We start from the raw sequence: 13,906 nt of genomic DNA on the forward strand, positions 1-13,906 counted from the left end.
TAAATACTCGAAAAAAATAATGTTTCATTGTACCTTATTTTTGAGAACATCATCTTCGAAAAGCCACTGAAACACGGGGCACTGCTTTCTGCTGTTATGTACATTCCACTGCACTTAAAACAGAAAAAGTTCGTGCTGTGATTGAATCATGATTGCAGGTCCTCGTCAATATTGAAGTCCAGCCCCAATGAACGTTGCATGAGGTAGGCCCAGAAATCCGTCGGTAAGAAAGAATTGAGAATCAATTATGTGCTTCTGAGATTCGGCGCTGTACCATTTATTATCAGTTGCTTCTTTAAGCTGCTCTAAAACCAGCAGAAGATCTTACACCATTATCGTCTTTAACCGCACTATCTAACTTATTGCGATTTTGTTGGAATTTGCATTATACAGTAGATCAATTTCAGGTTCACAAAGATGATAGCTTTTCATGACTGATAAGAAGAAAAAACAGTTTTGAATAATTGAAGAACTTACTTTGTTTTTATAGCCTATGGTCTACAATTCATTGGAGGAGAGATCGTAAAATGCATACACATATAGTCCTTCGACATATTTTCTGAATTCTCACGTATCTCTCTCTCTCTCTCTCTCTCTCTCTGTGTGTGTGTGTGTGTGTTTTTTTTTTTTTTTTGTGGTAGAAAACTGAGCTATTGCAATGAACTTTCAGGCTGTGTAAGATAAGTATGAACCTTCATAAGCGAGAAAATAATTTCGAAGCACGATCTGACCTCATACATTAGCAGAATAAACTCAGACACGCACACACAGACTCACACACACACACACACACACACACACACACACACACACGTTTACGCAATCTAACTGCAACGAAAACTGACTTAACATAAATTCTGTTCGAACATTGAATGATAGAGGGTTCATCAATAAACTGACAAAGAACTGAACAACGTGTTTGCTTTCGGCTTATAGTTTCCAGCAGCGCAAACATGTATGACCAGAAATCTAATCACTAATTCTAAGTATGAAAGAATAACTGAGCGATAAAAATCAGCACGCAACTTATGAAATACCATTTCCACCTCACATATCAGCAAAGTACCAGGTCACCCAGTAGCAGATCTATATAGAGAAAGCAGAGCCCGTCCGCGACAACAGCCGTTGACTTACTTTCTGCGTCAGGAACCTAATTTCACGCAAAGAGAAAATACGTGTTGCTAATGTATTGCAATTGAAAACGTCATTCTGTGAGTTGGCTCTGACGCATCAGAATACTCACGTGCCGTGACTGGGATCAACGATCGACAAAATGGCGTGGCAGAGTGCTGTTGCATCACGTACAAATAACAAAGAAATGACTTGGGTTGGACGGATATAATTGAGAAAAGAATCTGATTAATATACGGACTTATAGTTACCAAAAGAATGTAGTTAATTTAGAAGCCCACTTGTTTCCTCAAAACAGTAAATACACTACGTGATCAAAAGTATCCGGACACCTGGCTGAAAATGACTAACAAGTTCGTGGCGCCTTCCATCGGTAATGCCGGAATTAAATATGGTGTTGGCCCACCCTTAGCCTTGATCACAGCTTCCACTCTTGGAGGCATACGTTCAATCAGGTGCTGGAAGGTTTCTTGGGGAACGGCAGTCCATCATTCACGGAGTGCTGCACTGAGGAGACGTATCGATGTGGGTCAGTGAGGCTTGGCACGAAGTCGGCGTTCCAAAACATCCCAAAGCTGTTCTGTAGGATTCAAGTCGGGACGCTGTGCAGGCCAGTCCATTACAGGGACGTTACTGTCGTGTAACCACTCCGCCATAGACCGTGCATTATGAACAGGTGCTCGATCGTGCTGAAAGATCCAATCGCCACCCCGGAATTGCTCTTCAACAGTGGGAAACAACAAGGTGCTTAAAACATCAATGTATGACTGTGCTGTGATAGTGCCATGCCAAACAACAAGGGGTGCAAGTCCTCTCCATGAAAAACACGACCACACCATAACACCAACGCCTCCGAATTTTACTATTGGCACTACACACGTTGGCAGATGACTTTCACCGGGCATTCGCCATACCCACACCCTGCCATCGGATCACCACATTGTGTACCGTGATTCGTCGCTCCACACAACGTTTTTCCACTGTTCAATCGTCCAATGTTTACGCATCTTGCACCAAACGAGGCGTCGTTTGGCATTTACTGGCGTGATGTGTAGCTTATGAGCAGCCGCTCGACCATGAAATCCAAGTTTTCGCACCTCCGGCCTAACTGTCATAGTACTTGCAGTGGATTGTGTTACAGTTCGGAATTCCTGTGTGATGGTCTGGATAGATGTCTGCCTATTACACATTACGACCCTCTTTTCAACTGTCAGCGGTCTCTGTCAGTCAACAGACGACGTCGACCTGTGCGCTTTTGTGCTGTACCTGTCCCTTCACGTTTCCACTTCACTGTCACATCGGAAACAGTGGACCTACGGCTCTTTAGGGGTGTGGAAATCTCGCGTACAGACGTATAACACAAGTGACACCCAATGACCTGACCACGTTCGAAGTCTGTGAGTTCTGTGGAGAGCCCCATTCTGCTCTTTCACGATGTCTAACGACTACTGAAGTCGCTGCAATGGAGTACCTGGCCGTAGGTGGCAGCACAGTGCACCTAATATGAAAAAAGTATGTTTTTGGGGGTGTCTGGATACTTTTGATCACATAGTGTAAATCGCGAAAAGCGTAATCGGAAGAACACGTTCACAATACACGACTTTAGACAACGAAGCGACTTAATGTTTAATCTACACCGCTACGCGTTGAAGAGGTAACATTTGTTCCTACAGTCAGCTTCCATGTAATCAAAAGTGAGAAGGCTGTAAAGTTCAATCTAACCATGCGGAGGAATATTTCCGCAAGCTAGAGCGCGAAATAGTCGAGAGTTTAAACTGTACAAATATTTAGAATAAATTGCCGAAATAACCTAACGAGTCACTTCGAATTCTCCAAGGCAAGTAATTCAAGTGATTTCACCCGATTTATTCATCATTCTAAAGTATTCGATGCAGCTCGCACCTAATAGACAAAGCCGTCTAGCACAAATAAAACTGATCTTGACGAAAATTAGCACCGGATAGACGAATTCACATCCAAAAAATGAACATATCGTTGCTTCCAAACCGCGAAAGCTTCCCACTTGGTGATAGAACGACGGACCAAAAATTCGAAAATGTCTCAGTGGGCATATCTGTAGTTCGAAGAGCTTTTTTTCATCATTTGAAGCTGAGTGTGGTAGAAACAAAAGAATAGCAAAGATGAAGTGGCGATATATGCAAGCAAAATTATAGTGGGTACAATTAAATTGCTTAATGAAGACGCAAAATTCATCTGTTTATCCACAACTGAGTGTTGTATCTTCGTTAGTGATTAATTCTGGCTGCAAACTTGGCATCATGTGAAAAATGGAAAACGAGGAGGAGCCCTAGGGAGATCTAAATATATACTTTTTAAAGTACGATGGAAACACATACTTTTCTAAAAACATAAAACTTGTTTCACGGGCCTAAACAGAAACACCTGCTTCAACAGAAACAATAAAAAGGAAAAATTCTGCACTGTCACAATAATTTTTGTTGTTTTTGTGTATTGTGTGTACAAATATGTTTTGCCCGACATATACAATGTCTGAATTTTAGGAATGTGTTATTTCTGTAGCTACTAACGCCACAATCAACCATACGACAATTCTGGTTGCTAAGAAATAAAAGGCAGAAGGAAATTCCATGGAATATACTTTTATTACAAGGTGTGATGATGGCTAAGCAATCACGTAGTATCACAGTAGATGGTGGTGATGATATTTTGGCACAAAAATATAAAAATGAAACATAATAAATTATTACCACAGGGGAGTTAAAATAAAACAGTGTTTAACTCTTTCGAAGAGCAGTTTCCTGATTTCCATTGCAGAAATCATGAGATTGGCAAGTAGTGAAGCATCGTTTGTTTCTTAAGCTCATTAAAATATTAGCACATATTTAATTATATCACAGGTTTTATACAATAAATAACAATTTCATATAAATGCTTGGCATTGTTATACCTCTAAGCGATATACTGTCTAACTGTCGGACCTTTATGTACAACGTGCACGATACTCTTTGTGTCAGCTTTGAATTTATGTGTACGAGAAAGTCTGTGGCATTTTACTTCGATACACTTGTCACAAATCTGATGAACTATCAAACTGTGCTAGCGAGTTACTTCAGTGAATGATACCCTCAGCATAAAAAATGGCAAAAACGCAAGAGAGTTGTAGTGAGATATAAAAGTAAGCGTCAATCGAGTGGCAATTCAACATAGTTTTTGCAGAACATTCTACTTGTTGTCAATACAGTATTACACAACAGACTTTCTGAAACACAATTTTCAACTAACAAGTAACGCACTATCAATAAAAAAACGGCAGGTCATGTCATGGAGGAAGCCTCGTTAGAGAGGTACATCGCATGAGCGTCTAGGGAAGTGATTCCAGTGGCGGTTTCCCGCTGCCTTCCACTGTTGTTGGTGAAATGATAGTAAGGACAACACAACACCCAGTCCCTGAGAGGAGAAAATCTCCGACCCATCCAGGAATCGAACCCGGGCCCCATTGCGTGACAGACGGCCGCGCTGACCACTGAGCTACTGGGGCGGAAGTAGTATAAGTAAATCGTGTTACATCACATGTAACGTATCACAGATTGGCAGGTACCCTGTACTACACAGGCTACGAAGTGCAGACGAGTTGGAGCTCCGGGCCTCCCTTTGGGCACGAGCGCAGCGGCGACGCTAGGGAGGGCCTGTGGCTAGGGCCAGACGCGTCCCTCCAGCCAGCCGAGGTGTGTGGAGACGCGCGTGTAGACGCCGGGCAGGGCGCCGCCGCAGGGCATGGGGCCGACGCTGGTGACGCCCACCGCCGTGTAGGGGGCGGAGCGGCCAGTCACCAGAGGGGCGCCGGAGTCGCCCTGCAAAACGAGAGCACGCCGTACTGAGTGGCAGTCAGTGGGAGCAGCTCACTGGAGGGGTCTCCAGTTGTCTGGTACTGTGGGATGCATCAGGTATGATGCTTCTGGTCACAGAAAGTGAGTACTTACAACACAGGTGTCAGTCTTCCCCTGTGGGTCTCCGGCACAGATCACAGACGAGTCCATTCCTTGTGGAAATTTCTCCTTGTAGGCATTTTGGCATTGCGATAACGCACGTGGATAGATGGTGGTCTTCAGAAGCACAGAGCTCAGTCGCGTTCCTGGAACAAACGGAGAGTGTTTCTTACATTTAAATTATGGTATACTAAGGGTTCAGCTTGTACCAAGAATGATATGACCTTGTCTCTATCTTACATTTGGCACTGGGAGAGTCAGAAGGCATGGGGAAGGAGGTAAGGAACGATGAGAGGTGACTGGACGTTCATAAATATTTCCATATATACCACTCTACTTCCAGTGCCAATGCATAACTCATGGTAGGTCTGCATCTCGTGAAGACTGAATGCTTTCTCATACTGCTTGATCTATTACTTTAGGAAGCTGTTAATCGCACTATTCAGTATTTTGAGCTGATTTGAAGAATTTCATTTTCAATCAGGCAAGAGTAATTTTTGTTTCAAGTAACGATTTTTGAGACTTAAAACTATGAGTGAAAGATGATAAATATTTGGGTGGCTCGAAATGGCAAAGATACGAGGAAAGGTAAATTTTCTAGTTCACGTATTTGAGAAAATTTTCAGTGGCATACAGTGATAGGATTTGAGACAAGACGGCCCCCTTCACTTACCGGCAGCGTTCGTGGCTCCCCAGCCGGCGGCAGTGAAGCTCGGCGGGTCTCCGTCCTGCGTGTTGAGACAGGCGGGGAAGACGGCGTCGCTGAACTCCACCCTCCTGTCCAGCCTCAGCAGCGCTATGTCGCCGTAGGACTGCCGCTTCCTGTACCTGGGGTGCAGCACGATTTCCGAGATCCCGTAGTCTGCGCCGTCTGGTGTCGCCGTGAGGTTGTTCACTCCCAGGCGTACCTTGACTGGCCTTCCCCTGGAACACACGTACGTGGCGGTTCTCACAGCTGCTTCGACCGCTCTTTATCTACGGTTACTGCATACTTCTAGCTGAAATACTGATCTATCATGTTCGTTCCTTTCAAAGGGTCAGAGCGAAGACGTAAACAACAGAAATCTGAACCTCCAGTTAACTAATCAACACTGCAACAATTTTTAAATGAAAACACTGCCATTTGACTCTATTATTGTTTATAATTATATCGAAAGTTCTGGCCTTTCAGGGCGTTTGAATCACTTGAAAATGCCATAAAAGGCCAAAACCTGGGCCGTAATTAAGTAAACAACAACAGAGTCAAATGACGGTCTGTTCATTTAAAAAAAAGTTACTGCATACTTGCAGCTGAGACACAGGTATCACGTTTGTTACTTTCAAACGGACAGCGCACATGCGTAAATGACACATATCTGAACAAGCCTCCAGGTAACTCACCATTTCATGATTAACTGCTAGGGAAGAGTGAAAATTGTTGGACCGTAAGAGAGTGAAATTAAGGTTAACTGCTCCCCTGAGATCTGTCACTGAAGGTTTAACATTGTGTTGATCTCCGACCGACAAGAGAGAGCAAATATACACCTCAAACAACAAGACATATACGTGTTTCTTGGACAGGGGAAGGTGACGAATTGACTCTGTCATAAGTGAACGGCCCTTACTGTCGCCTGCAATGACTGAGCCCAAAGAGACGGCCATCGCGTAAACGATTCGTGTAGTGGAATATACTCGTGTCATTATAGGCGTATAACCACCTTTCCAAAACTAAGTCGTGACAGATGTTAAGAGCAAAATGTGTGGAGGGTAACGCTATGTTCCCCACATTTTCATAGAAGCAGCAGTACAGTACTCACGTGACCCTGTTGGCGCAGCAGTGGGCCGCGGTGAGGACGAACTGGTCGCTGACGAGGGTCCCTCCGCACAGCCAGCTGAGGCCCTCCGTGTTGGGCACGTTGAAACCCAGCGCCGCCTGCAACACAACACAGCCGTCTCAGAGTCTGATCTACGTTTTTATCATCGTTGTAAGAGACAAACACAGATCCTACGCACAAACACCACCATGCATTTGTTAAGAGTACTACTTATTTTCTATAATATGTATGTTGTTGTTGTTGTTGTTGTGGTCTTCAGTCCTGAGACTGGTTTGATGCAGCTCTCCATGCTACTCTATCCTGTGCAAGCTTCTTCATCTCCCAGTACCTACTGCAACCTACATCCTTCTGAATCTGCTTAGTGTATTGATCTCTTGGTCTCCCTCTACGATTTTTACCCTCCACGCTGCCCTCCAATGCTAAATTTGTGATCCCTTGATGCCTCAAAACATGTCCTACCAACCGATCCCTTCTTCTAGTCAAGTGGTGCCACAAACTTCTCTTCTCCTCAATCCTATTCAATACCTCCTCATTAGTTACGTGATCTACCCACCTTATCTTCAGCATTCTTCTGTAGCACCACATTTCAAAAGCTTCTATTCTCTTCTTGTCCAAACTGGTTATCGTCCATGTTTCACTTCCATACATGGCTACACTCCATACAAATACTTTCAGAAACGACTTCCTGACACTTAAATCTATACTCGATGTTAACAAATTTCTCTTCTTCAGAAACGATTTCCTTGCCATTGCCAGTCTACATTTTATATACTCTCTACTTCGACCATCATCAGTTATTTTACTCCCTAAATAGCAAAACTCCTTTACTACTTTAAGTGTCTCATTTCCTAATCTAATCCCCTCAGCATCACCCGATTTCATTCGACTACATTCCATTATCCTCGTTTTGCTTGTGTTGATGTTCATCTTACATCCTCCTTTCAAGACACTGTCCATTCCGTTCACCTGCTCTTCCAAGTCCTTTGCTGTCTCTGACAAAATTACAATGTCATCGGCGAACCTCAAAGTTTTTATTTCTTCTCCATGAATTTTAATACCTACTCCGAAATTTTCTTTTGTTTCGTTTACTGCTTGCTAAATATACAGATTGAATAACATCGGGGAGAGGCTACAACCCTGTCTCACTCCTTTCCCAACCACTGCTTCCCTTTCATGCCCCTCGACTCTTATAACTGCCATCTGGTTTCTGTACAAATTGTAAATAGCCTTTCGCTCCCTGTATTTTACCCCTGCCACCTTCAGAATATGAAAGAGAGTATTCCAGTTAACGTTGTCAAAAGCTTTCTCTAAGTCTACAAATGCTAGAAACGTAGGTTTACCTTTTCTTAATCTTTCTTCTAAGATAAGTCGTAAGGTTAGTATTGCCTCATGTGTTCCAACATTTCTACGGAATCCGAACTGATCTTCCCCGAAGTCCGCTTCTACCAGTTTTTCCATTCGTCTGTAAAGAATTCACGTTAGTATTTTGCAGCTGTGACTTATTAAACTGATAGTTCGGTAATTTTCACATCTGTCAACACCTGCTTTCTTTTGGATTGGAATTATTATATTCTTCTTGAAGTCTGTGGGTATTTCGCCTGTCTCATACATCTTGCTCACCAGATGGTAGAGTTTTGTCATGATAATATGTATATCAAACGGAAATACTGAGACCGAACGAGAGGGTACAGTTGTTTCGAATCTGGAGAATCATTCAGTAGGTCACCGGATCATATCTTCATCTGATCATTCTGAGTCAGATTTTCTGTGGCTTCCCTAAGTCACAAATGCGTAATGCAAAAGGACACAGTTGAATCCTTCCGCCGGCCGGGATTGCCGAGCGGTTCTTGGCGCTACAGTCTGGAACCGCGCGACCGCTACTGTCGCAGGTTCGAATCCTGCCTCGGGCATGGATGTGTGTGGTGTCCTTAGGTTTGTTATTTCTTATATCTAGGGGACTGATGACGTCAGAAGTTAAGTCCCATAGTGTTCAGAGCCATTTGAACCATTTTTAATCCTTCCGCATCTGTTTCCGGTTCGAATTTCCGTTTCCTTTCAAATGACCTTATGATGTCAATGGTATGTTAAACCTTAATAATAATTCGGAAGTGTTAAAAAATCGTACATTAGAACTAATATCGCCCTAAAGTTCGCTTATCTTGCCACTGCCCCTAATCATATGCTCTTCGCTCCCCCCCCCCCCCCCCCCCCCCCTCCTGCATTCCATTCCAGAGACGTCGAGCGTTGGCGATCCCTCCTTACACAGAGCTGGATTCCCGCTACATTCCATCCAACAAGACATGTATTTTACTAACTTTGGCAATGAAAGAACATTGTTTTTAACATTTAGCAACACTCATATTAAATCCAAAGATGCTAAAATGGTTGGAATGGCGAAGCAAATGTGTAATGCTGTGGTTCTTCTGCCCCATAGATTGCTTACCATGAGAGAAATTAGGTGTTTGCTAAGAACAGAGCCTCATATTAAGATCCCTGATAACGATAGCAGGCCACTCTCCCATACAATGTTACGTCTGATGACAAAGTGTAATTATTTAGGGCATTCATAACTAATACGGTTGCTACAATAAACGCAGTGTAATCAAACAAAACGGGGTCGATAACTTGTGTCTTGGTCCACAGTTCGTGCAGAAATGAATATTCCCGTAAAATGGACGTACCGTAAGGGAAAACATTTTCTGTCATTATTTTAGGGAAACTATTGAGATTTAATCTTGATGTGTAACCACAATTCTTTGGGTGAGCGTCACTATGGTGAATATACTTGCTTAAATAACTCGCAAAGAATAAATCAGTTCGCATATGTGCTTCATTCCAGAAAGGACGTGTAATAAGAGAGCCATGAAAAGAAATCGTTGCACACCATTTCAGAGTCACTGCAGTAGAACTGATGTGCTATCGTTAGCAGTTTGTTGCTGTAGAAATTCTGCATTGTCCATTCTACGAGTTGCTGATTCATTCGATCTCGAAATTTATCCTTGTATTACGCCATGACCAGTGAAATTCACAATGACGCGATTCATGCGGTGGTGAACGTTCTTTTAAGATCTTTCGGACTCACCATATGTGGAAATTCGTGCGGACCAGCCAGTTTCCCACGCAGAATGTAGTCTTCCAGACCATCCCGCATATCCTTGTAAGAACTGCACGCTGTGGATAAGAGAAAAAATGTAATGTAATACACGTTGCATATTGCCTTTCCACTCATGTAAGCGACCTCATTATTATGAATTACGTTAAGATATGTATAATTTTCATAATGCACTAAAATGACTTCAAAAAAATAATGAAATGTATAATTTTAACAAGATAATTGTTCCATTGCTAAATGGATATGTTAGAATTACTGGATTATGTGAAATACATTTGTTTCAGGCTACGACCCTTCTCTTGCTGGATGGTTATCACTTGTGGAGTTCCGAGTAGCTTAGTTCAAACTCTGATACCCGGTGCCATAAATGAGCGAATGCCGAAAAACTAAGCAATTATTTGACAGAAACTATGTGGTTGATATAATTACAGCTGTCGAATTCTTATATATTTGTTTATATATTCTTTTTATTGATTGGTTCCAGGCGCTCTATTGTCTGGAAGTAACTGTAGGCCGTTTGGTGACTACTATTGTGCTTGCATAGTGCCAGGGATACGAGGTATTTGCCAGTGTAGGCCGCATCGAATTCATAGAAATTATGAGTTTTTCTCATTCTTGTTTGAAAATACAGCGACGTTAATTTTTGCTGTATGAGATGTTAGTGAATGCAGCAACGGGCTTTTCACTGTCTTGCGATACCATATGGAGTAATCAAGCGTGGGCAGAAAATGTATGACGTCCTGAATACAGGTTAATAGAGTATTTGGAGAGAGCACGAGAGGTTGTAATTAAATGTGTCTGTCATGAGCGTGTCATCAAACAGTCGTACATTAGATATTAATATTAGATTACAGGGGAAGGATAGCACATGCTGGGCTTCACAGTAGATGGAAAAAAAAGAACTGAATGTAAGTGTAGGCCGCTCCATTTCTGAGGGACAGGCTGAAAGCATTACAGGCGTTTGCTCAATTCTTAAATTGGGAATTTTAAACAGTTACTTGCCATAATTACTCTGAAACTTCATGCATAAAAAGCTGCAAGTTTCATAAAACATTAAGAAACCATATCTGTGAATCAAGGCAAAAAATTAGTGTTTGGTTTGTTTAGTTAGAATGTTTGACCAAGAACCCACAGTTGATTCAGTTACAATAAACAAATTAGCTCCATTTTTAGTATATATACAATATGGTATAGTGAAAGACGACTTTTATTAGTAACAAGGTAGTGAGTCAGATGTAAAGGATAACAAGTAAAGCAGCACGAGTGACCAGTGCTGGTCCACCGTGTGGGGGTCCAGAGGAGTGGTGGGGGTAGAGCAGGGCAGGGCAGAGTGAGCGGCGGACTCACCTGCCTCGCTGGGCCGCCGCTCTGCCGCAGGGAAGGCCCAGGCGTCGCCGCTGGGGATGTCGTTGGAGTCTCCGGCGGCCGCCTCCGCCCCCGCCTCCGCCACCGCCTCCGGGCAGCAGACGACCTCCTCCAGGCCGGAGAAGCCGCAGCGCGGGGGCAGGGGCCGGCGCTGGCGGATGGCGAGCAGGGCAGCCGGGCAGTGGCGCACTCGGAGGCAGCTGCCCGAGGGGCAGGCGGAGCCCTCTGCGGACACCAGGGGAGTCACCTCCACTGTCACGTGGGTCAGCTGAGCTGTAGCGGCCGAGTTAAGTGGCGAGCAGACAGGGCCCCAGGACTCGTACTGCTAATACCGTCTAAGGCCGCTTCTGACTGGTAATATATTTAATTCTATGAGGAGGATTACCCACAGGTGTCTTCACGTACGTCGTAACCAGATACTGTGAAACGTTAATCTCATAGCACTAACAAACTGTACGAATATTGTTTCACAACTTTTATGCCTTGTTCACAATAGTACTATATAGTTCCTGTAAAATTAGCACCGGGTCATATAATGTTCCCACTGAAATGCGATGGGCTGCCTAAATTTTCATCAAATTGGGACACTATGCTTCAAGTCCTGTGGACACTGCATTCGTCATCTTCCAATAAGGGAGTGTTCGCAGTGTACGCATCACGAAGATGAGCAATGGACAACACTTGGTCTCCGAGAATACTACAATAAATATCCTGGTTCATGTTCTCACTACTGTCAATGAATGGACCCAAGCTGTGGTATGATAAACACCATCCAGACGTCACAGAATCACGGCTGACCTGAATTGCAGCCCCAACATATTATGGTTAAAACACTTCATTAAATCGCCGATGAACTCGAAGTCTTGCTTCATTTTTAGAGGGAAAAATGACACTCAAAACCACACAAGATGCCTCCACTGACCTACTGTCCAGTGTTTGGGTTGTTTGGGCCAACGAAGATGAGCTGTGTTAGCAAGCGCCTTTTGCAAAGTACCCGGCTCCTCACGCTCGTAACATGCCGTTTTCTTCGCAATGCTCACTTGGTAAGTCCTTCTGATGGACTTACATTCACTGACAACAAGAGTCCCTTCGGTTTTCAAACCGTTTGTCATTCACAAGGCGGGATACTCGTCCAGGGATCCCTGTCGGTTGGAACCTTTTCACGACCACCGACCTTATGCCGTCTATCATGGCCACGAGTGGTACACCACTCCCTGTAGACAGACTCGTAACTTCTCGTCGCTGTGCAAACAAATTGACAGTGTGGTCACGGACACGTTTATTCACAATGGTTCCTTATTCCCCTTGCATCACGCCTTCAAGTGTGCTGATTCTACGCACCCGATTCGCACATACTCACCACTTCGCTGTCGTGAGTTACGACAGTGGACAACGGCCACATGAGTGCCTGGTGCCACCCCTACAACGTGTACAGTATTCTAAAGCAACCCGTATTCTCTTTTAATGGGAAAACTAATAATTCGTGTTCTGGACTTTAGTAAATTTGACTTCGCAGAAAACCGTTGTATTGTGTCAACTGGTGGAAGACCATAGTTATCGGGCACTACGTGTACTTCGAATACTTGTACGGCATAGTATTCAAATACTTTCATCATTTCATGTCCATATAGTGGGGGGTGGGGGTCCGGACAGCATTCCTTGTAGAGACATTGGACAGTTCGCCTGGATATACCAACAGACTGTCTTTAGTAAATCAGGATTCATAGAAAACTGTTCTACTCTGTGACGTGGAATAAGGCTACAGTTATCCTCTACTACCTATACCTCAAGCAATTGAGGGACACGTTTTTAAAAGTAATATCTTCATACACTTATAACTGGCCCTCCGGAGGGTCTTAAGTAAGGCTTACTCGCTAGTTTTCCCAGGACAGCATCGCGGATAAGCAAAAAATTTTCACTTTATTAACCACGATCAGACCTTAAAGTTCTACCCTGGATGTTATTTTACACTGATGACAGCTGCCTCATCCGATAAAATTACTTGGTTATAGTAGCACCGTAAGAGAGTCGAAACAGTGAAATCCTACTAAGGTTTTGTGCATAGGCTCACCTTGGAGGAAGAGAGGGCTAGACGTTGCAAATTCCAACAGCAGCATCAACGCGCAAGACACAGTAATACGTATAGCCGTAGTCGCCATTGTGTGAGTGCTCGACTGTCAAATTTTGTGGACTGAGTTGCGAGTGCTGGTGAGGCGTGTTATATAGCGACGGTGGAGCAGAAGAGGAAGATCGTAGGCGAAGGCAGATGACGTGCGTGATATGGGAGAGAGGGGAGGGCGAGGAGGGAGGGGTCCCAGGCCGCTGCTCCCGCGTCCTGCCACCGCAAGACGCGCGGCGGGCGTACGGAAACAAGCGAGGAAGGAAGGAAGGAGGGAAGGAAGTAAGCTGCGACCGATGCCCGTTGTTCCGGGCCCATATAGCTCTTTTCGTCTATCCTTACATTTCCTTCTTTCACGGTAAATATCCCGAAAATACACCTTTGCCAAACTGTAAGG

At 43.9% G+C, this 13,906-nt stretch overlaps 1 protein-coding gene across 1 annotated transcript; it reads right to left on the bottom strand.

Moving 5' to 3' along the window:
* Nucleotides 1-3,783: 3,783 nt before the first annotated feature.
* LOC126260128 (serine protease persephone-like) lies at nucleotides 3,784-13,575 on the bottom strand. The gene is made up of 7 exons (XM_049957373.1): nucleotides 13,462-13,575; nucleotides 11,373-11,615; nucleotides 9,996-10,084; nucleotides 6,896-7,011; nucleotides 5,773-6,023; nucleotides 5,094-5,245; nucleotides 3,784-4,964 (listed from the first exon to the last, which is right to left on the bottom strand). The coding sequence occupies exons 1-7, from the start codon at nucleotides 13,547-13,549 to the stop codon at nucleotides 4,806-4,808; spliced, it is 1,098 nt and encodes a 365-aa protein (XP_049813330.1). The 5' UTR covers nucleotides 13,550-13,575; the 3' UTR covers nucleotides 3,784-4,805.
* Between the last annotated feature and the right edge of the window lie 331 nt (nucleotides 13,576-13,906).

Source organism: Schistocerca nitens, chromosome 5, assembly GCF_023898315.1.
Source record: "Schistocerca nitens isolate TAMUIC-IGC-003100 chromosome 5, iqSchNite1.1, whole genome shotgun sequence".
Taxonomy (NCBI): domain Eukaryota; kingdom Metazoa; phylum Arthropoda; class Insecta; order Orthoptera; family Acrididae; genus Schistocerca; species Schistocerca nitens.